The 24,107-nt window shown below is 52.0% G+C and overlaps 1 protein-coding gene across 1 annotated transcript; it reads right to left on the bottom strand.

Annotated features, from left to right (window-relative positions):
* Window positions 1-813: 813 nt before the first annotated feature.
* On the bottom strand, window positions 814-24,075 carry KMO (kynurenine 3-monooxygenase). The gene is made up of 15 exons (XM_001514107.6): window positions 23,870-24,075; window positions 18,078-18,147; window positions 17,206-17,303; window positions 16,277-16,366; window positions 15,588-15,636; window positions 14,460-14,547; window positions 13,118-13,283; window positions 10,484-10,555; window positions 9,707-9,828; window positions 8,952-9,099; window positions 7,110-7,167; window positions 5,781-5,863; window positions 5,179-5,280; window positions 3,400-3,459; window positions 814-1,422 (listed from the first exon to the last, which is right to left on the bottom strand). The coding sequence occupies exons 1-15, from the start codon at window positions 23,921-23,923 to the stop codon at window positions 1,273-1,275; spliced, it is 1,410 nt and encodes a 469-aa protein (XP_001514157.1). The 5' UTR covers window positions 23,924-24,075; the 3' UTR covers window positions 814-1,272.
* Window positions 24,076-24,107: the final 32 nt, after the last annotated feature.

Below are 24,107 nucleotides of genomic sequence, written 5' to 3'. Positions count from 1 at the left end.
TGCTGTAGTCGTTGAGCACTTACTACGTGTGAGGTACTCGACTAAGCGCTGGGGGAGACACAAGTTTAGCAGATAGGTCGGACACAGTCCCTGTCCCCTAAAGTGCTGCTGTTGGTAAAAAGCCAGCAGGTAGAAGGTCAATGTGATCCAAGTCCAACCCCCCTCAGCTGAAGCCGAGATGCGACCGCGTCGGTAGACCCCCTTTCCGGGCTCTCATCCCGGGTTGGATCTGGCCCGGGTTGGATCCGCAGATCGAGGCGTGGTGAGAGTCAGCCCTCCCTACACCCTGACGCGACGGGCTGGGGGCGGCGAAGCAGGACTTCCCTTCACGCCTCTGGCTCCTGAGCGCTATCGTTACAAGAAGCTCGCTTTGAAGTCGACGGGCGCTCCACGCACCACTGGCCCAACAGGCTTAACGATGGCGGAATTTCCGTACCACCGTCAAAACACTCGTCATCTCCTCTTCTCCCACTCCCTTCTGCGTCACCCGTGGACTTGGACTTGCTCCCTTTTTCTCCCCCTCCATCAGCCCCACGGCACTTAGGTCTATATCCGTCACTTCCTTATTTCGCGTCTGTCTCCCCCTCTAGACTGTGAGTTCGTTGTGGGCAGGGAACGTGTCTGCCCACTCTGTCGTACTGAACTCTCCCAAGCGCTTAGCACGGTGCTCTGCGTAAATAAGTGCTCAATAAATACGACCGTTATCAGACAGGTAGAGGATTAAGGAATCGGCCTTGGCCACCCTGAGGAAAAGGTCCTGTGTGCCGCGGACGTGATCCTAGAGCCTTTGAAAGAGAATTCCAGTCACGCTCATTCGGGGAATGTGTCCGTTTATTGCTACATTGTACTCTCCCAAGAACTTAGCACAGTACTTTCCTCACGGTAAGCGCTCAATAAATACGACTGAATAAACGAATTCAAGTTTTGATGCCATTCGGGGCCGGCTTCCGGACTCTGGGAATGGCAAGGGCATCGTAGGTAATCGGGACAGAGCGTTTCAAGCCAATTCATCCGACGCCGAATCTGGCTCGACGACGGTACGGGGAAGAAAACCGTTACCAGATCACACTTCCGCACACGCTCGGGATGGGGGTTTTAACTATTCAAAATGACTCGGCGCCGCTGTGAATAACTAATATAATTTACGCTGGACGTGAACGGTAGCGGGGCGCCTAGGAACGGCTGTTCAAAGGCATCGATCGGCTGCCACGCGGCCCTCCCTCCTTCCGCCAAATACGGGGATCCCGCCGGCGTCGGTTTCCTTGTCGGGATTCAGAAGGAAGAGCCTCGGAGAGTGTGCAGGTAAGCCGCGCAGCTACTCCACAGTCTGGGGACTGATTGCCAAGACAGGGAGCGAGTGAGTAGATAAGCCCCACTCAAGGCGGACAACGACCCGCAGACCATAAGGCCTTTCTTCACCACCTGAAAAGACCAAGAAAACATCCGTTTCATTCGGTAAAAGACCACCACCTCCCAATACCAACACTCCCTCCATCCGACTGGAACCTCCTCCGGGGCAGAGATCGCGCCTAGCGACTCTTGTAGTACCGTGCTCTGCACACCGTGAGCGCTCGGTAAATCCCCCCGCTCGACCGACGGCCCCGTCAGGGCTCTGGACTGGTTCCCCGAGAAGCGAGCGATTCACGGAAGACTGCCAGATCAATCCACCCATCGTGTTTATTGAGCGCTGACCGCGGGCAGAACACTGTCCCGAGCGCTCGGGAGAGTACGGCATAACCGACACACTCCCTGCCCGCAACGGGCTTCCGGCAAACCAAGTAGGGCTTGATGGGTTCTGATTCCATCGGGGTGATCGTCTCTCTTCCTGCCTCCCCTGTCAGAGAGGAAGGTCCCTGTGGACGAGGGATGAGTTTGGTGCTTCTATTTCTCAACTGCTTAGTGTAGTACGGCAATCAGTAGATAGCGTTCGAGGGCCTACTGTGAGCAGAGCCGTGTACGAGGCGGTTGGGAGGGCATAATAGCGAAAGTCAAGATTCGATGGTTGGGAGAGTGTGATATAATATAATGATAATAATATATATTATATAATAACACTTTCCCTGCCCACAATGAGCTTCCAGTCTAGGGCACAAGGTGGGAGAAGCAGACATTAAAATAATAACATACGAGTTAACGTTAAAGGAATGATCTGAGCAGAATGGTGAAGTTCGGTCTGGAGAGGGCAAAGGCCGGAGGCCCGGAGGCCGGCAAAGAGGCCGAGGTAGCGGCCAAACTGAGATAGGATAAGTCGCTGGGCTACCGGGGTGACCATTTAGGGGGTGGGGCCTAGAACTAAGGTGGGAGCAACTTGAACGTGGGTCATAAAGGGGGAACGGCCAAGGATGATGCCCAAGTCGTGGGTGTGAGAGTCGGGGAGGACGGTGGCTTTGGAAGTCGCGAAGGGAAAGTCAGACGGAGGAGGGGATCTGGGAGGGAAGATGTCTATGCGAATACAGGTCCACTCCTTTTATTTATTCCGGCCCTCCGGTCGTAAATACACCGTGCTGGTCTCTCCCGCTAGAGTGTAAGCTCCTTGTGGGTGGGGAACGTGTCACTCGATTCTTCTGAGCTTCACGAGCGCCTGATACAGCGCGCCGCACCGAGAGAGCGCTCAGTATAAGAGAAGCAGTGTGGCGCGGCGGATGCAGCCCGGGCCTGGGAATCGGAAGGTCACGGGTTCCGATCCCGGCTCCGCCGCCTACCTGCCGGGTGGACTTGGACAAGTCACTTCACTTCCCTGGGCCTCGGTCACCTCACCCGGAAAATGGGGATGAAGATCGGGAGCCCCATGGGGGACGTGGACTGTGTCGACCTGATTAAGCTTGTGTCTACCCCAGTGCTCAGTATAGTGCCTGGCACTGAGTAGGCGCCTAATAAATACCATTAAAAAAAAATAAATAAATGCTACTACAGGCAGTGGGGGTGTTCAATAAAGATTACTACGCGTCCTACCAAGGCTATTATCACGACTTACTACGACAATTATCCCGACAACTCTGACAATGATCACGACTACTACCAGTCACCTTGGGCAGGTAATGCGTCCCTTTCTTGTCGTCCTCTCCCAGGCGCTCAGCACAGTGCTCGGCACGCGGGAGACGCTCAGTAAATACGACTCGAACCGAAAGGAGACACAATCCCGGCCGCAGCGGCTAGCGTCCCGGAGACGGCCGTTAGCACGACGACCATTCTATCACCCCGACTATTCCCGTTCCCGTCGTCGCCGCGGGAGATGATGTAAAGCGGGTGCCGTTGCCTTCTGGGCCGCAGGGTGAGCACGGAGACCAAATCTGCAATTTTACCGCCCCCGTTTCTGTAGTTTTCCCCGAAAGAGGGGTCCCCGAACCCCAAGAGAGCACCTTGTAACCTCCGGGTCGACCAAGGGTCATCTGCTCTCACCTTGTTCTGCCAACGCCACCTCATCACCACTTCATGGTAGCGTATCCGGGAGAAGGAGACCTGCAGGAAACATTCAGCAGACGAAATAATGACGACGACGGCATCTGTGAGGCGCTGTGTGTCAAGAGCTCTTAATGTTGGTATCTGTTAAGCGCTTACTATGTGCGGAGCACCGTTCTAAGCGCTGGGGTAGATGCAGGGTAATCAGGTTGTCCCGAGTTAGGCTCACAGACTTCATCCCCGTTTTCCAGATGAGATAACTGAGGCACAGAGAAGCGAAGTGACTCGCCCACAGTCACACAGCTGACGAGTGGCGGAGCCGGGGTTCGAGCCCATGACCTCTGACTCCCAAGCCCGGGCTCCTTCCACTGAGCCACGCTGCGTCTCTAAGCACTGGGGTAGATACAAGGTCATCAGGTGGTCCCACGTGGGGCTGTCTTCATCCCCACTTTCCAGATGAGGCCACCGAGGCACAGAGAGGCTAAGTGGCTCACCCAAGGTCACGGAGCAGACAGGTGGCGGAGCTGGGATTAGAACCCACGACCTCTGACTCCCAAGCCCCGGGCTCGAAACTTCCCAAGGAAGCTCCAGTGCGTCTCCAAGAACTCTAAAGGAAAGAATTTCCCCCTTCAGCCCGCTTCCACTGGGAAAGAAATCGCTCTTTTGGGGATAGAAGGTCGAGAAGCAGCGTGGCCCAGTGGAGAGAGAGAACAGGCCTGGGAGTCAGAGGTCCTGGGTCCGGCAACCGTCTGTGGGGAGACCTCGGACCAGTCATTTCATCTGTAAAAAGGGGATTAAATCCCACTCCCTCCTACGCAGACTGTGAGTCCCATGTGGGACAGGGATTGCGTCCACCCTGATTAACTTGTATCTATCCAAGCGCTCAGAACAGTGCTTGACACACAGTAAGCACTAAGCAAACAGGACGTCTCCCTGAAGAAGCAGCGTGGCTCAGTGGAAGGAGCGCGGGCTTGGGGGTCAGAGGATGTGGGTTCCAATCCCGCCTCCGCCGCCTGTCTGCTGTGTGACTTTGGGCAAGTCACTTCGCTTCTCTGTGCCTCCGTTACTCACCTGTAAAACGGGGATTAGAAGTGTGAGCCTCACGTGGGACAACCTGATTGCCCTGTATCTACCCCGGTGCTTAGAACAGTGCTTGGCACATAGTAAGCGCTTAGCAAACGCCATTATTTGTATATAATACAATCTGTATATAAATAATAATAATAAGATCTGTATATATGTTCATTACCCTATTTATTCTGTTAATGAGATGTACATCGCCTTGATTCTATTTATCCGCTATTGCTTTAATGAGATGTTCATCCCCTCGATTCTATTTATCGCCATCGTTCTCGTCTGTCCGTCTCCCCCGATTAGACCGTGAGCCCGTAAGAGGGCAGGGACTGGTCTCTATCTGTCACCGATTTGTCCATTCCGAGCACTCAGTACAGTGCTCGGCACATAGCAAGCGCTCGATAAATACTATTGAATGAATGGATGAATGACTATTATCACTGCGGTCAGAGACTACGTCTACCGACTCCGATACAGCGTCCTCTCCCAAGCGCTCAGAAGGTGCTCTGCACACCGCTCGGGAGACACGTCCGCTTGATCAATCCGGGACCGTGAGCCCCACAACGTAGGAGGGGGACCGAGTCCGAGCCGGTCACCCCGGGCCTAGCCCGGCGTTTCACGCGGGGCTCGGGACAGACGATGCCCTCGAGCCAGACTTCGACCGACGGAAGTTGGGACGGGGAAGAGCCCCGAGATCCATCTTACCATGGTGTAGAGCGGGATGAAGGTGGACGGCATGAGAGCGTAGAGAACCCGATCCAGGTACGTCCGGAAGAGAAACCACCGGGAGTTAACGTGCGACCGCATCTGGAAGCGACCCGAGAGTCTCTGAGACGCCGGCCCGCCGCGAGCGCTTTCACGCCCTCCCTGAAGCACCCTGATCTCTTACTCTCTCAGACCGAGTCCTCCCTGGCATAAAAAGCGGAGGGGGGGTAAGGGGCGATAGAGGTGGAACAGGAAAAGAGCTCGTGCAACTCAACACCGAGTGCCACACTCTCCTGAGCTAACTGACCACGCTAGGTACGGCGGGAACAAAGACCCCTCCGTGTTAAATCCCGATCCCGTACTCTAATTTTTAGGCAGAAACGCTACGGAATACCGGAAGCTGGTGCGTCTCGCGGTCCACTCGGACCCCCAGATCCGAACCCCGCCATCGATGTCCAACTTAATTCACTTATATCTCCCCCAGCGCTCAGAGCGGTGTTCGACACGTAGTAGGCGCTTAATAAATACCATTAAAAAAAATATTCATCGAGCAGCCCAGATCCTTAACGTTCACAAAACGAGAGCGCTACATTCTCCCGTACCTCTAAGTAATTGTACATGGATAAGTCCGAGATGGCGTGGTCATCCGGAGTCCTAAGCCGTGAGAATTCAGGAAGGCAGATGCCTGCGAAACAACGGGTCGGCTAAGAGCCCCTGGCCGATGAGAAAGGTTGGCCATAAAATAAATCAAGCAGGCCACCCCCCGCCCTCAGGAAGCCTTCCCAGACTGAGTCCCCCTTTCCCTCTGCCCCTCCTCCCCCTCCCCGTCGCCCCGGCTCCCTCCCTCTGCTCTACCTCCTTCCCCGCTCCACGGCGCCTGTGTATATTTGTGCATATTTACTATTCTATTCATCTTATTAATGACGTGTATATATCTATAATTATATTTATCCCTTTCGATGCTACTGTTTTGCTGTCTGTCTCCCCCTTCTAGGCCGTGAGTCCGTCGTTGGGTAGGGACTCTCTCTGTTGCCAAACTGGACTCTCCAAGCGCTTAGAACAGTGTTCTGCACACAGTAAGCGCTCAATAAATACGACTGAATGAATGAAGGCAGCTGAATGCCCGAAAGGACTTGGGCTATGCCCAACCTAATTAACTTGTATCTACCCATTCATTCAATTGTATTGATTGCATGCTGGACGCAAAACACTGTCCTAAGCGCTTGGGAGAGTACGACAGAAAAATAAACAGACACCTTTCCTGTCCACAATTCGCTTACCCCGAGCTTAGAACAGTGTTTGTCACATAGTAAGTGCTTAGCGAACACCAGAAAAAAAAAAAAGGCAGAGCAGAGTCAGTCAGTCGAATTTATTGAGCGCTTACTGCGCGCACAGTGGCTCGCGCAAGGCGCAGTGGATAGAGCACGGGTCTGGGAGTCAGAAGGTCGTGGGTTCTAATCCCGGCTCCTCCACCTGTCGGCTGTGTGACTTCGGGCTAGTCACTTCACTTCTCCGGGCCTCAGTCCCCTCATCTGTAAAATGGGGACCGAGACCGTGAGTCCCACGTGGGACAGGGACTGCGTCCAACCCGATTTGCTTGTATCCACCCCGGGGCTTAGTACAGTGGCCGGCACATAGTAAGAGCTTAACAAAAACCAGAATTATTATTATTACAACGGAATTAGCGGGCAGGTTCCCTGCCCACAACGAGCTTACTTAACCACCGGCTTCGATCCGATTATTAGAGAGCTGAGGAAAGGAAATCGGGGGACAGAACTGTCGCTAGTCAGCAGATACAGATTTAATTCTCCTACGTCTCCCACGCCATTACGCATCGTTATCAAGAATGAGAGGTACAGTCTGTTTTCATTGAAGTTGGGGTCCTCTCCCTGCCTCCAGCCCACCCCCCGCCCCCCAAAAGTTCTACTTACAGAGGTCATTGTTAAATTTATCCATGAGCTCATCAAATACTAAACAATCTTCAAAGCCCTGAAAGAAGATGAGGCGAAAATTACCGATAGCCTGTAATAGAGCCGATGCAGTCCTTCGTGACCAGATGTACATCAGGGCAGATATCAGTGTATTTATTCATTCAGTCGTATTTGTTGAACACCTACCGTGTGCAGAGCAATGTACTAAGCGGGCGGGGGAGTACAACAGAAAAATAAACAGGCACAGTACGGTCACAGACGTCCACACACATTCCCACACCTCCACACGTCCTCCGTCACGTGTGCATTTGGAGGTGCGGCGTATTTTTCTTAAGATCCAACAACCGATTCCTCTCGGTGCACGGTAATTCTTCTGATACCGGTGGGTAATCATCCTCGTGGATGGTATCTACTGGGCGCGTCCTATGTGCAGAGCACTGTACTAAGCGCTTTTAGGTGAACTATTAAAGCCCAGTTGAATCCCTCACTGGTTATGTGGTCTATGCACTCCTCTCACCATATAAAGGGAGAAGACTGTAAGCATTAAAACTGATGATCAGTGTGACAGAGGCCAGAACCAGGGCCAGGAATAGGCCCGGGGCCTGATAAACAACAATAATAATAATCATCATAATAATAACGGTCCTAGTACTTATTAAGCACTTACTATGCGGCGAGCCTTGTTCTAAGCGCTGGTGTAGATACAAGTTAATCAGTTTGGACCCAATCCCTCTCCCGCATAGGGCTCACGGTCTCAATCCCCATTTCACAGGTGAGGTAACCGAGGCCCAGAGAAGTGACGTGCCCAAAGTCACCCAGCTGACAAGTGGCAGAGGTGGGATTAGTACCCATGACCTCTGACTCCCAAGCCCGGGCTCCTTCCACTGAACCAAGCTGCTTCTCTAAGGCAAAAAAGAGGGAGGCAGAAAGAGAATTCACCACAGACCTAAGATGTTCCCCACAGATCTCCGTTGGTTTATCACTAACCTGTAAAGAGAATATACTAAAAAGCTACGATCTTCCCCACAGCTCTCCGCCGGTTTATAACTAACCCGTAAAGAGAATATACTAAAAAGCTACATATTTCCCCGCTGGTTCATAACTAACCGGTAGAGCCGCTAACCTAACGATATCTTCCCCTGTTATACGTCTCCAAATAATCCCATTTAATTGTCCAGATTGCCCTATTCGGCGTCCTTCGAACCTCTCACCTTCACCTCTTTTGGATCCCCAATTTTCCATTAATGATTACCCAGGAACGAGAGAGAAACTATAAACACACTGACCTTTCTCTTCTATACAAAAAACACCCTGAACTAATCTGTGGCCATAAGTGATTTTAGGCCTACACTTTGTCTTTCTGCTTCACGCCCTGACGTTTTAGTGAACGGGAACACCCTGTGCTCTGGGACAGAGAAGGGAGGCGGGACAGAAAGGGACTTCAGTCTCCACAGTAATAATAACCGCGATATTTGTGAAGCGCTTACTATACGCCAGGCATTGGACCGAGCCCTGGGGTGGATCCAGGCAAATCGGGCTGGACCCAGTCCCTGTTCCGCACGGGGCTCACCGTCTTAATCCCCATTTTCCAGACGAGGGGACTGAGGCACAGAGAGCTTAAGTGACTTGCCGGGATCAGAACCCAGGCCCGGGCTCTTTCCACCAGGCCGCGCGGCTTCTCACGCTCGGGAGAACTCACTCTCCGATGAGGGGAACGGCATCGGGAGTCGGGAATCGCCCAGCCGGGATTAGAACCCAGGGCCTTCTGGGTCATTACGATTACTATCATGTCATCCGGCGCCAGGTTCCGCTTTCGGCTTCCGCTGAGGGGTGAGAACTCACCGCGTTCATTCCTTGTCCGAAAAATGGTACAATCGCGTGGGCCGCGTCTCCCATCAGCAGGCACTTGGAACTCAGGTGGAACGAAGAGCATTTTATGGCTATCATGGACTGGGCTGGGAGCAGGAAGAAATCTCGCTTCAGAGCCTGCCTGAGAGGGAAAAATAATAATAATTATTATGGCACCTCTTAAGTGCTTATTAGGTCCCAAGCGCGGTCCTGAGCGCCGAGGTGGATACAAGTTGATCAGGTTGGACACGGTCCCTGTCCCCCGGGGGACTCACGGTCTCAATTCCCATTTTCCAGATGGGGTAACTGAGGCCGGGAGAAGTGAGGTGACTTGCCCAAGGTCACACGGCAGGCATGGCGGAACCGGGCTTAGAGCCCAGGTCCTTCTGACTCCCAGGCCCGGCTCCTGTCCGCTAAAGCATACCCACACCAGTCAGACGCAAGGGTCGACTTCCTGTGAAGTCTTCAATAATAACAAACACCATAATTATTATTTTTTAGCACTTACTGGATGCCAAACACACTACCGAGACGTAGTACAAGAACATCCGTCCCTGTCCTACATGGGGTTCCCAATCTAAGAGGGAGACCAGGTGCTGAATTCTCCATTTTGAGGAAACGGAGGTCCAGAGAAGTGAAGCCATCCGCCTAAAGATCACCCGGCCGGCAAGTGGCGGGGCCGGGATTAGAACCCGGGCCCGGGCTCTTTCCACCAGGCCACGCTGCTTCTCACGCTCGGGAGAACTCACTCTCCGATGAGGGGGATGGAATCGGGAAAGTTCCGCTTGAAGAAATCCAAGACCTCGCTGCCGGTCGTGAGACTTTCGAAGTCTTCAAAGGGCATGAACAGGGTGCACGTGAAAGACTTGTTCTGCCAGAGGAAGGGGAGGCACGGTGAGGTCGGGTTTCCCCTGGCCGTAATTTAACGTTCGTCTCCCCCACTAGAGCGATCGATCGCATTTATCGAGCGCTTACCGTGTGCAGAGCACTGCCCTAAAACGCTTGGGACAGTACAGCACAACAGGATTAGCAGACACACTCCCTGCCCGTAACGAGTTTTCAGCCTGGGGGCGGGGTAGACGGACATTGAGATGAATAAATATCCAATGCCTTCATTCATTCAATAGTATTTATTGAGCGCTTACTATGTGCGGAGCACTGTACTAAGCGCTTGGACTGTACAAAGGCTTATTGAAGGCGCACCTCCTCCACAGGCCTCCTTTCCTCTTCTCCCCCTCCCTTCTGCGTCACCCTGACTCGCTCCTTTTATCCATCCCCGCTCCCAGCCCCACGACGCCTACGTCCGCATCTGTCATTTATTTCTTTATATTAATGTCTGTCTCCCCCGCCGGACCGGAAGCTTGCTGTGGTCGGGGAACGTGTCTGCTTATTGTCGCACTGTCCTCTCCCAAGGGCTTAGCGCAGTGTTCTGCACCCGGTGAAACGCACTGTGGGGATGAGCCGGTTTGCCTCCCTTCGGGATCACCGCCGGCCTTATGGCCGAGGCCCACGCCCTCTAAACCTACCGCATTAGGAAGCGCAATCATCATAAAGGTGTTCCGAGGCCAGATGTGCAGGCTGTTGGGCTCCATGGCAAACTGGAAGAGAAAAGGAAGGTTGAAGAAGGTGTCAGTGCGACGGCTAGAAGGCATTCGGAGGAGTTTTCTCCAAGATGCCATTTGCTTCGGAGAGTGGACCTTCCCCACCCCCCGATCGGTCGATCAATCGGTCGCACTTATTGAGCACTCGCTGAGTATAGAGCACTGCCTTGGGAGAGAAGAGAGGCTCTGTTGACAATAAGGTTGCGCCCCGTGCCTGTGACAGGATCGAGAACGCAATAATAATAATGACGACGCCGCCGATGCCATTCGTTAAGTGCTTATTAGGTGCCAAGCCGTGCTCTAAGCGCTGGGGTAGATACGAGGTAGAAGGTTGTCCCGCTTGGGGTTCGCAGTCTTGATCCCCATTTTATGATAATATAATGGTGGTATCTGTCAAGGGCCAGGCCCTGTACTAAGCCCTGGGTGGACACAAGCAAATGGGGTTGTCCCACAAGGGGCTCAGAGTCTTCATCCCCATTTTCCAGAGGAGGTAACTGAGGCACAGAGAAGCAAAGTGACTTACCCAAGGGTCACACAGCAGACAAGGGGCGGAGCGGGGATTAGAACCCGGGTCCCTCTGACTTCCAAGCCCGGGCTCTCTCCACCAGGCCGTGCCGCGTTCGGTAAATACTACCGACTGATCGACCATTCCTCTATAAAGCAAAGTTCAGATCCACCACGGTGCACGCTCGCACTAGGTGGTTTGGGGAGAACGCTACTGTCTGGAAACGGGAATGGCTTTTCCGGTAACGTATATCCATCCGGATATAACGAGATGCAGTGGGGGAAGAAACAGATTTTGCACGAGGGGCCCAGGATGAGCTTCGTGAACGGGACGTCTCCCCGACGGATTCTCCGCCGTATCTGTTGAGCACCGACCGTGTGCAGGGCACTATATTAGGTGCTTGGGAGAGTCCAATATAACGGAGTTGAGAGGCACACTTCACTCCTCTAATCCTAACCTTCTCACCGTCCCTCCATCTCACCTGTCTGGCAGCCGACCTCTCGCCCACGTCCTGCCTCTGGCCTGGAACGCCCTCCCTCTTCATATCTGACAATGACCGTCCCCACCTTCGAAGCCTTCCTGAAGGTCCATCTCCTCCGAGAGGCCTTCCCAGACTAAGCCCTCCTTCCCTCTTCTCCCACTCCCTTCCGCATCATCCTGACTCGCTGTCTTTATTCATCCCCCCATCCCAGCCCCACACCACTCATGTCCACATCTGTCATTTTATTTATTTACATTAATGTCCGTCTCCCCCTCTAGACTGGCAAGCTTGTTGTGGGCAGGGAATGTGTCTGTTATATTGCTATATCGTACTCTCCCAAGCTCTTAGTACGGCGCTCTGCGCCCAGTAAGCACTCGGTAAATACGATCCGCTGACTGTCCACAAGAAACTTACGTCGTTAAGGCAGAAGCGGGTGGCTGTACTCATCCAATCCATTATCTCTTTTTCAATTAAAGAGCAGGGCAGATTGGATCAATTCACAGAAGCCATCACATTTTCCACTCAAAACAAATAATCAATCTGCTTGCTCTAGCATTCTTGGAAGACAACTGTTCCTCCTGATTGGCCAGGAACCTTATTTCCACGATGGACTCTGGTCTCCATTTGCTCATTACATTATGAAAACAGCTATGCTCTTTATTACAGTGAAATATTGACTCAACAAGAGGAAGAGCTAAAAGAGGAAGGGCAGAGACAAACAAACAAACAAAAATCCCTGCCTCCGATTATTTGGTTGGTTTCCAGATACGGTTTTTCCTTCTCCCGGTCACCACAGGAATCGATAACCTTTCCGAGGATGGTGAACGATCCGCGAGGAGAACAGGCTTTTCCCCAAATCTGCCTTTTCCAGCAGGGAATGCGTCTGCTCATCCTGTTGCGTTGTACTTTCCCGAGCGCTTCGAACAGTGCTCTGCGCATTCTAAGCGCTTAATAAATTTGATTGATTAAGGATCACCATTAGATTGGATAATACTTCCAAGGACGGGGAGAAACCTCGTCAGGGGAAGAGGTCTGATCTCAAAGGAGGTCACCCGGCAAAATTCGCTGGGCTTTTTTTCTAGGAAAGAAATCCGGATAAAAGAAATCCTAGGACAGGCCTCGCTGCACGTAACATGGCCTGGGAGTTAGAACACCTAGATTCTAATCTCGTTTCTTCCACTTACCTGTTGTGTAACCTTGGGCAAATCTCTGAGGCCCCTGTGTCTTCTCTGAGCCTCAGTTTACTCAACTGTGAAATGGGGATTAAATGCCTATTTTGCTGCATAGGGGACCGGGGCTGTGTCTGATCCTATTGAACTGTATCTACCCCAGCGCTTAATATGATGCTTGGCCTATAGTAAGCTCTCAAATACCCCTGTATTATGATCATTACTATCATTATGAGGTCGTGAAGGGATTAAGACCGTGAGCCCCACGTGGGACGGGGACTGTGTCCAACCTGATTACTCTGTATCTATCCCAGCGCCGAGAACGGTGCCCGGCACAGAGTAAGCGCTTACCAAAAAGCATTAATTATTATTATTATTATTATTATCATTGTTATTTTACTTACTTCTCCATTCTTGGGTGGAATGGTCAGTTCCATGTATCCGTGAGAGATGTACTGTTGGCTGAAGTTGAAACGTGGCTGCTTCAAGAGCTGTTTTCTCACAGTAGAATAAGCTCCATCACAGCCAACAATGAGATCGCACGCAATTTCCACGGGCCCATCGTTGGATCTGTAAAATCGAGAAAGGCCATCGAGTTGAGAACTCGGTGCTCGCAGCGCTCAGCGCCTAGTACGGTGCTCTGCACACAGTGAGCGCTCAATTAATACGACCGACTGACCGATGGCCCGGTAGGGAGACTGTTGAGGTTGTTGACGGTATTTGTTAAGCGCTCACTATGTACCAGGCACCGTACTAAATACTGGGGGAGATACAAGCCAATCGGGTTGGAAGAAGTCCCTGTCCCCCATAGGGTTCACTGTCCTAATCCCGTTTTACATATCAGGTAACTGAGGCACAGAGAAACCAAGTGACTCGCCCAAGGTCACACATTTATTGCCACTGTTCTCGTCCGTCTCCCCCGATTAGACCGTGAGCCCGTCAAAGGGCAGGGACCGTCTCTATCTGTTACCGATTTGTCCAATCCGAGCGCTTAGTACAGTGCTCTGCACATAGTAAGCGCTCAATAAATACTACTGAATGAAAAGTGGCGGAGCCGGGATTAGAAACTTCTGACTTCCAGGCCCGGGCTCCATCCGCTAGGCTAGAGACCACCGGAATAAAAAAATAAACGAACCCTGTGTTAAAAACAGCAATCTGAGCATAGCGGCTCTTGATCTAAATGACTCTGTTTGTGTCTCAGGAAGGCCCCCATTTCAGGTGGGATGTATATCACGTCCGCAAATGCCAAATTCCGGGGGACAGGAGATCGCCTCTTACCCAAAACGGATAAGGCCTGCTTGAAGAGTCTCTTTTGTCACCGAAGAAAACACACTTGTCCGAGTTCTTTCGTGATTATCTAGTGCTCCTATATGTCGTAAATAAAGGCACAGCCAAACTGGGGGGGGGGGGGGGGGGGGGGGGGGCCGCCGTGTCACTCGCACCTCTCCGGAGGTGAACGGGCACTCGGTCACATTCCCCCCTTTTCTGATCTATCCAGCCCTGTCTCCGAGTGTTACTTTTCCTTGCTTGCGTCACCAGCTTGGGTTCGAATCCTCACGGCTTTTTTCGTTCCATTCTCTTTCCGAGTACAGCCTGTCCGGTCTAAAAACTAAGCCTGTCCAGGTCACTGATTTGAGGTTTTGAAAATGATTAACCGAAAAGCAAATTGGGAAGGTGCCAGCTCAGCCCCTTCTGCCCACCGACCGACCTCTCCCCATCCCCACGGCTGCCTGCTCCAATGATTACCCGAGCACAGTGAGCTTTCCTTCCTCGGGTCTGCAGTTCAACAGTTTGTGGCCAAAGTGCACCTTTGCATTGGGATATTTTTCAACCTCTGGAGGGGAAAGAAAAAAGGTGAAAAGTAGGAGCAACGTCTCCCACGTCTCCCAGTCCCGAGGGGGCAGTACCTCTCCGGACCCGCCGTATCTCACGGGAGAGGTGCTCTGACAAGATACAAATGCGTTTTTTCTGCTTTTTACGGAGTTCGTTATGCCCTCGGTACGTATCGAGCGCCGTTCCGAGAATGCGTCAGCCCAACTCTCGGGCTCTGTGAATAAAGGACGTGTGAAACACTGACTCCTTCCTCTTTCTGGGTGAAAATCGTCTCATCGAGCTCTCTCATCCAAGAGGCCCGGAGCTGGGAACATCAGCCGGCTCGCGCTTTAAAAGAGAGCGTTCGTGACATTATGATTACGGACGGTTCTCCTTTAGCCCGGGAGCTGTGCTCTCAAAGAATGCCACGTTAGGGAAACCTATGCAAGTTGGGCAAGTCACGACCGCTCTGGGCTTCAGTTACCTCATCTGTAAAATGGGGATTAAGACGGGGCGCTCCATGAGGGACAGGGGCTGGGTCCAACCTGATAAACTTGTATCGCCCCAGCGCTCAGAAGAGTGGCTGGCACACAGTAAGCGCTTAATGAGTACCGTTATCATCAGGAAGCTCGGCACATCAGGTGCCACGGGACGCCACCTGCTTGCCCTCGACCGTTACGTCCTGTAACGAATCTACTCGCGTCAATTTGGGGGCAGCGTGTTCTACCGAGACAGATTTGTTGTGTGAGATGAATTCTGCCACCTCATTTTATCCAGACCTCGCAATAAATCGAGCGTTACAGCAGAACCGACGGCACGGTGGCGTGGGTTAGGAGTTTCCCACCCATATCTGTCGGTGCTGGCGGAATCTTAGAAGGAAGGCCTACGAGTAAACGTTCTCTGAAGACCATCGATCTGATTTCTAAGAATCTGGGAACGCGTCAAGGTGACAGATCCCCGGAAAATCTTAAATTCACAAGGGCTGCCCCAGGTTCGCTCAAATATTGAGCACGTTGAAGACGGAATTAGACCGGGGTGGTTAGCACAGGGCATGAGACTTACCAGTCAGAAGCTCTTTGTTTAGAATTTCTCTGCTGATGGAAAGAATATACTGCAAGAAAGACAAGTGGGTAAAACTAAGCTCTTTCCCCCACCTCATAAATGCCTCAGAGCATCTACGGAATTTATTTTAATGTCTACCTCCCCCTCTGGGCCGCCAACTCGTTGCGGACAGGGAACCTGTCTACCAGATCTGTTGTATTTTACTCACCCGAGCGCTCAGTACAGTGCTCTGCCCACAGTAAGCGCTCAATAAATGCCACTGACTGAACGATCGCATGGCTTCGCAGTCGAGCAGATGATATCATACGTGGTTCTCACCTTCCCAGGATGAACAGATGCCTCCCTCTCCTCTAATTTCTCCGGCCAAAGTGAAAATACACGTTTTTTTTCTTCGAAAATGCACGCGGGACTGATTTTGAAAACAAATCCATTCTCACGAATCCCTGCTCCTCCAACACGTCTTCCCCGATTAAGTCCTAACCTCCCAAATCACATCAATCCATCAGCCTGAGCCACGGTAGAGGAAAACTAGAGGCTGAGAATACATAATGCCAGGCACAAAGGGGCCTGGAGCCTTACCAATCGATCTCCCTTTATTCACCCACCCTTCACATCCCAAAGCACTTACGTTCATATCTGTAATTTAATTACAGTGTGACGATAAATACGATTGACTGACTGAAATCTACCTGGTTCTTCTTGCCATAGGGAATGGCAGATTTTTTCCCCGAAAGAGAATGAATCATCCTCGATCGCATCGGAATCCCCTGGGACACAACCTGAAAGAAAATCAATCGCGCGGGGCTGGAAATTACAGCCGACCGAGGTAAGCCCACGAGCGTCGAATGCTGACCTAAAGATCAAGTCCTCTAAATCCGTTTCTTAAACGTGAAGAATGAAGCCTGGGAGATCACTATAAATCAAGGCAAAAATCCGGTCTCCCAAGATGCGGTGAAATCGAATCACGGATCCCCAGCTACCCTGTGAGGTCTTCGGGAGCAAGAATCCCATCCACTTTCTCCGTCGTACTGTCCTAACCGTATTGTAGGCACCCGCTAGATACTATCGATTGAATGATTGATCGCTCCCAAGCAAATGGTAGACGCTCAAGACTATCGATCGATTGCAATCTCTCAAGCACACAATAGGTGCTCAATAAATACCATCGATTGACTGAACTCTCCCAAGCGCACACTAGGAGCTCGATAAACGCTACTGATCGATGGAAATCTCCCGATCGCGCAATAGGTGCTCAATAAGTACTAGTGATCGAAATCTCCCAAGCCTACAGCGGGCGCTCAGTAAATCCTATAGATTGAAATCTCCCAAGCAGACAACAGGCGCTCATTAAATACTACTGCTCGACTGAAGGAGCGCTGTGTGAGCCCCGGGAACTGCGTATCAGCTGCGTGACTCTGGGCAAGTCACTTAACTTCTCTGTGCCTCAGTCACCTCATCTGTAAAATGGGGATTAAGACTGCGAGCCCCACGCGGGACGACCTGATCGCCTTGCATCCCCCCCCAGCGCTCAGAACAGTGCTCTGCACATAGTAAGCCCTTAACAAATACCATCATTATTATTATTATTATTAACGGGAAAGGTAGAGCGACAGCATACCTGGTCTTCCAGCCCAATGGATCTGAGGGCTTGCCGCCCTCTGTGAGAAAGAGCCAAGTTGATGCTCCGTCCGCGGGCGACCTTAGCGACTCGAAGATCTGCCACGGAGGAAGGACATCTTCACGTCAGAAGCAAATTCTGGAATGCCGAACCGAGCCTCAGACGTGAGGCGGCGGCTGGCTTTCTTTCTTTCGGTTCGATTCAAGTGAATTTCCCCTTTTAAAACAAAATCTAATGGTCGCCGGGCTCCTCCAGCTCGTAAGGATAAAGTCCGAGCGGGGAGATGGTCCGGACAGGATGCTTTGGACCTCAGCTGAAGGGAGCTTCCCTAAGCCCCCCTTTCCTCTTCTCCCACTCCCTTCTGCGTCGCCCTGATCCGCTCCCTTGATTCAACCCCCGTCCCACCCACGCCGCACGTGTGTACATGTCATTTATTTCTATTCCTGTCTGTCTCCCCCTCTACACTGTAAGCTCATTGCGGGCAGGGGCCGTGTCCGCTTATTGTTCTACTGTACTCTCCCAAGCACTTAGTACAGTGCTCTGAACGACACAGTCAGCGCTCAATAAATACGACTGACTGAGTGAATGAGACAGCAGCTCCCTGGGCGTCCTAGCAGTCATGCCCGTCAATGGGCAGGGATCGTCTCTATCAGTTGCCGAATTGTCCACTCCAAGCGCCTAGTACAGGGCTCTGCACGTAGTAAGCGCTCAATAAATACTATTGAATGAATGAATTGGAGAATTCCACTCTTCACTCAAAATGGAGGAGGCACTTTCTGTTGAATCCCCTCCCAAAACCCTTACCCTAGGCCCCCTCCATCCCCCCCCAGTCAATTCTTGGACTACTTCGACAAAGATTAGGACTGACTTACCTTCCCTGGCTTCATAGATGTCAACTTGGAAGCCCCTTTTTGCCAAAAAACACGCATTGACATTTCCCACCTGGAAATAAGGAGAAATTGTTTTCGCATTCCTCCGGGTTCCTGCAGCCTGTAAATACTACTAAGTGGCTGGAATGAAATCTCTCTCCCTGGCTGGCCATCACTAATGACACCAATAATAATGATGATGACGTCTGTTAAGCGCTCACTATGGGCCGGGCACTGTGCTAAGAGAATGGATATCTGTAATTCATTTATTTATGTTAACGTCTGCCTCCCCTTCTAGACCGTAAGCTCACCGTGGTTTAATTGTTGGCTCCGCCACTTGGCTGCTGTGTGACCTTGGGCGGGTCACTTAACCTCTCAGGGCCTCATTTACCTCATCTGCAAAATGGGGATTAAAAGGGTGAGCCCCACGCGGGGCTAGCTGATCACCCGACCCCCTACCCCAGTGCTCAGAACAGTGTCTGGCACATAGAAAGTGCTTAACAAATACCGTAATTATTATTATTATTACAGCGCAGTGCCCACAGTAAGTGTTGAATAAATACGATCAAATGATTGAAAAGAACGAACGTCGCGGTCCCCGCCGTAGGCGGCCACGATCCCGGCCGGGGGGGGCGGACAGGGAGGGCTTGGCTGGGGAGAAGAAACAACAGAATCCAGTAACACGCCAACCCCTCCCAGCTTTCTCTAAACACCACCTGACCCTACTTCCCGGCTAAGCCGCGGCTCACTTGCGCGTGGCAGAGTTCAGGAGGCGGAGGGATTACCGCAGCAGATGGGACCTACGTTTTCATGCCTGCAAAAGGAAGGGAAAGCGGGATGTGAAAGAGGCCAGCGGTCACCAAAGAAACCCAGATGGGCTTCAGCTGGGTTTCGGTGGAAAGAAAGGAAGTCATAAATAGTCCCGCTAGCTCGCTAGGGGCAGGGAAAGCGCCTGCTCGATTCTGTTATATTGTAAGAGACGCTTAGTACAGTGCTCCGCACACAATAGCAGCGTGGCCTAACGGAGAGAGCACGGGCCTGGGAGTCAGAAGGACGCGGGGTCTCTGACCTCGGGCAGGTCGCTTCACTTCTCTGGGCCTCAACCGTAGAATGGGGATTAAGACCGTGAGCCTTATGAGAAACAGGGTCCAACCCAATTACCGCGCTTAGTAAAGGGCCCGGCACACAGTAAGCGCTTAACAAATCCCACGATTTAAGTGCTCGGCAGAGGACGACAGAGAAGCTCCCCGCCCACACTGGCCTAATAATAATAATGTTGGTATTTGTTAAGCGCTCACTATGTGCCGAGCACTGTTCTAAGCGCTGGGGTAGACATAGGGGAATCAGGTCGTCCCACGTGGGGCTCCCGGTCTTCATCCCCATTTTACAGATGAGGGAACTGAGGCACAGAGAAGTTAAGCGACTCGCCCACGGTCACACAGCCGACAAGTGGCAGAGCTGGGATTCGAACTCATGAGCCCTGATTCCAAAGCCCGTGCTCTTTCCACTGAGCCACGCTGCTTCTCTAGAATACGCTGCCTCATTTTGTGAGCAGGAAGCAAGGTGAACGCACACGAATGGCACTGGCACGGGTGGCACGGGTGAACGCTCCACTGCCAAGTTACAATTATAGTCCAAATTGGGGTATTTAAGCACTTGTAACGTGCCGGGCACCGTACTAGGCACCGGAGTGGATCCAAGCAAAGTGGGTTGGACACAGTCCCTGTCCCGGGAGGGGGAGGGCTCACAGTCTCAATCCCCCTTTCCCAGATGAGGTAACTGAGGCCCAGAGAAGTAAAGTGACTTGCCCAAGGTCACACAGCAGACAAGTGGCGGTGCCAGGATCAGGACCCAGGTCCCTCCGGCTCCCAGGCCCGGGCTCTCTCCACTACGGAACGCTGCTTCTAAAAGTCAGCGGGCCATTTCCCCTTTCGGTTGTAGCACTGTTGAATCCCAAAGGGAATCCCCTCAGCAACGGATAGTATTCTGGGGGCCCGCGGTGGAGATAACTGTCGCGGAGGCAACTACAGAAACAACTCTCTGCTTTGAGAGTCAGCGAACAGGTTCCTGCCGCTTTCTTCTGTTTTTATGGCGTTTGCTAAGTGCTGACTCTGTGCCAGGCCTGGGGCGGACAGAGGTTAATCAGGGTGGACGCCGCCCTCGTCCCACGTGGGGCTCACGGTCTCAATCCCCATTTTACCGCTGAGGTGACTGAGGCCCAGAGAAGGGCAGCGACTTGCCCAAGGTCACCCTGAGAGCCCCGTGCGGGACAGGGACCGAGTCCAACCTGATTACCTTGTATCTACCCCAGCGCTTAGAACTGTATTTGACACACGGTAAGCGCTTAGCAGAAACCGTAATTATTATTCCTATTATTATTAGATACATCCCCGAAGTTTATCAGTGGATGGAAAGTCAGGAGTGAAGGAGCACAGAGAGGTGCCGTCCACATCCTCCAACTACCCTCTTTGGGAAGTCAGAAATACAGCACCTGATTAGAATAATAATAATAATGTTGGTATCTGTTAAGCGCTTACTATGTGCCGAGCACCGTTCTAAGCGCTGGGGGAGATACCGGGTCATCAGGTGGCCCCACGTGAGGCTCACCGTCTTAATCCCCATTTTACAGATGAGGTCACTGAGGCCCAGAGAAGTGAAGTGACTTGCCCCCAGTCACCCAGCTGACAAGGGGCAGAGCTGGGATTCGAACCCATGACCCCTGACTCCCGAGCCCAGGCTCTTCCCACTGAGCCACGCCGATAGATCTCGGCGCATAACAAGCACTTAAAGAAACAAAAAAATAGAATCGGTAGCCCCGAGCCCCCGCAGAGTCACGGGACGTTACCGTATTTCCGAGCGCTCTTGGAGGACCGAGGAAAATGCCTAAAAACCAGGGACCGGCCAATGGAACGAACATAAAAAAAGGTTGGGGGCGAAGAACGGGATAATCCTGGAAATGTTAGACTTATCCAAACATCCAGATAATCGATAGGCTTGTCTTTGGACTGCTAAGGGACAATGAATAAAAATCAACATGGCTTTGGGAGAGGGAAAAAAAAATCCCCTCAGACTAATCTACTCTCTTTCTCTGACCCTGATAACCCCCGGGAGTTTCTGTGTTTTAAGAAAGCTTTTGAGTCTCTCCCGTACTATTCATTCGATCCTATTTATTGAGCGCGCGCTGTGCGCAGAGCACTGAACTACGCACTTGGGGGAGCATAATACAAAAATAGACACATTTCCTTATACGATCCTCCAGGAATCCTCTGATTATTACAATCGTTTATTAGGGGCTTAGAATACTGAACTAAGTGCAGAAGCAATTCTGAGAAGATTAATTAGGAGCCACCCCTAATTGCCCGAGAGATCATCCTATTAGCAGATGGATGCCTAGTGATTTTAGGGCTCATTTTCATCGAGAACTTTTCCATGCCACCTGGAGGGCCCAAGACCGCTTACCAGGGTAAAACGTAGAGCATCTGCAACTAATCTGCGGAAGTAATATATTTTTACGTGGCTTCCTGCCGTCACCCCAGCCGGCGGCTATCCTGGCCGGCTTCGTGACTTTTACCAAGACAGGAGTTAAAAAAAGGTCTTGGGGGCCCGTGCCATTTACCGTCATCTTTAAGACCGTAAATTCCCCGTGGCCCAGGAAGGTGTCTTTTCGTGTGCCGTACTTTCCCAGGCGCTCAGTACGCGGAATTACACCGAACGGATCGATCAACAGGATTTACTGAGCGCTTACTGGGTACGGACCACTGTACTAAGCGCTCGGGCGAGTCCGATCTAAGTACTCGACAGATACTCCCGCTACTGTTGGGAGATTTTCTTTCCCATTAATAAGGGAACATTTTGCTTCACAATGCTATTCTCTTTTGGGTGGCCTAGGGGATGATCGATCAGTCGTATTTATTCAACGCTTACTGGGTACGGAGCACTGAAGCAGGTGCTCGATAAATAGTATGGCCACTAAGCGGTAAGGGAGATGCTCAATCAATATTATGGCCGCTAAGTGGTAAGAGATTTTCTTATCCATTTAGAGAGGAAAGATCTTTCTTTACGATATTATCCTCTTTAGTGTGGTCCAGTGGAAACCGAGTCAGAGGACTTGGGCAATCAGTGGTACTTATTGAGTGCTTATGGGGCGAAGAACGCTTTACTGCACACTCGGGAGGGTTCCCTGGAGCGGTAACCACAATCCCTCCCCTCAACGAGCTGACGACCTAGCGGCCGCACCTCCGGAAAAATGTTCCACTTCCTTTCAGACGTTTAGTAAGAATCGCAGGAGTGCCTGCTCTGTGCCGAGCATTCTGCTGAGCACTGGGGTAGACAGAAGATAATCGGGGTCGGGCACAGACCCCGTCCGGGGCTCGCGGTCTCGATGGGAGAACCGGTTTTGAATCCCCAGTTCACAGATGAGGGCACGGAGAAGTTGAGTGGCTTGCCCAAGGTTACGCAGCAGGGTCAGGATTAGAACCCAGGCCCTGCGACTGCCAGGCCCTCGCTCTACCGCATATCTCGGGAAAGTACAACAGTTTCATTCTGAAAGCTTAGCAGCCCTAGGAGGGGAATGGCAGACAAGAAACTGGGGCGAGAAAGGCAGCGCATCTTGGGGAGCAGCAGCGTGGCCCAGTGGAAAGAGCGCGGGCCTGGGTGTCGAGAGGACCTGGGTTCTAATTCCAGCTCTGCCAACTGCTGGCTGCGTGACCTCGGGCAAGTCGCTTAACGTCTCTGTTCCTCAGTTCCTTCAGCTGGAGAACGGGAATTAAATCCCCGTTCTCCCTCCTACTTAGACCGTGAGCTCCACGCGGGACAGGGACCGCGTCCTACCGAAATCACGTGTGCCGACCCCGGCGCTTACAACAGCGCTTGACACGCAGAGCTTACTTCTGAATCCCTCGTCCCTCGTTCTGCACACGGTACTAACGGCAGTAAATACTATTTCTATGCTTGTGCATTTCGTTAAGACTCTAAACTTCTTGATAATAATGAAAATGATAATAATAATAAAAATGGTATTTGTTAAGTGCTTCCTACGTGCCAGGCACTAAACTAAGCGCGGGGGTAGATTCAACCAGATGAGGTTGGACACAGTCCCCGTCCCACACGGGGCTCACGGTCTCAATCCCCATTTTACAGACGAGGTAACCGAGGCACAGGGAGGTGAAGTGACCTGTCCGAGGCCACACGGCAGGCAAGCGGCGGGGGCGGGGTTAGAACCCATGACCTTCTGACTCTCGGGCCCGGGCTTTATCCATTTTGCCGCGCTGCTTCCCCTTCTTCAGTTCAGAGGTGGTACCGAGCCTGCTGGGAGACCTCCACGATCCGAAGCCCTCAAATCCACAATCATTAGCCCCAAGCAAGCCACTTTATCTCCTAGTCCCTCATCTCACTCCGCGAGCGGCCTCATCCGACGCAGCCGGTTTCCACCGGGTACTCCTGCACTCTCTCGAGCGCTTAGTACGGCGCTCTGCACCCAGTAAGCGCTCACCAAATATGACTATCACTTAAACAAAGGGTCGGTTTCATTCATTTGCATTTTTAAACACTTTCACCGCTACCAAGTCTGAAAACGGATCACCAACGTCCAAAAACCCCGCCCCCCCCCCCCGAAACCTGAATATCAGGGTGGTGCCTGTCAAAAACAGAAGGAACCAAAAGGCCTAGCCATTAAATGATACATATATCCCGCGACGGTTCGGTGGACAGCACGTAAAGACAGAGACGTTTTCTAAACGAAAGGCAAAAATAAAAATCGCAACGAGTAGTAGCCGGATAGATTGCAGGTTTCTTACCAGACCACCCCCGATGACAGCGACTTTTTGGTCGCGGGGGTCCGTTGAGGGCATGGTTGCAGCAGTATTTTTCTTAATGATTCCTGTCTGCTCCGCCTCTTCCTCTCTCTCACACCAACACTCACCTACAGGCACGCTCCCTCGGAAAACCGCTTTTGCCGCTCGTCTTCTCGGCCCTTATAACCCCCGACCGTTGCTCAGAGGAAGTGGGCGGTCCAGTTGTGCCCTGATTTCTTTA

This window comes from Ornithorhynchus anatinus, chromosome 19 (genome assembly GCF_004115215.2).
Source record: "Ornithorhynchus anatinus isolate Pmale09 chromosome 19, mOrnAna1.pri.v4, whole genome shotgun sequence".
NCBI classification, from domain to species: Eukaryota; Metazoa; Chordata; class Mammalia; order Monotremata; family Ornithorhynchidae; genus Ornithorhynchus; species Ornithorhynchus anatinus.
The sequence above is the reverse complement of the archived record's forward strand: the minus strand, read 5'-3'. Positions and strand labels throughout refer to the sequence as shown.

Excerpts from the sequence above, each read along its gene's own strand:
- KMO (XM_001514107.6), bottom strand. The coding sequence starts at position 23,923 with ATGCCCTCAACGGACCCCCGCGACCAAAAAGTCGCTGTCATCGGGGGT. Across the intron at positions 17,304-18,077 it reads CATCTATGAAGCCAGGGAAG|ATCTTCGAGTCGCTAAGGTC; the intron begins GTAAGTCAGTCC and ends CCTCCGTGGCAG. Across the intron at positions 16,367-17,205 it reads CCATTGGGCTGGAAGACCAG|GTTGTGTCCCAGGGGATTCC; the intron begins GTATGCTGTCGC and ends ATTTTCTTTCAG.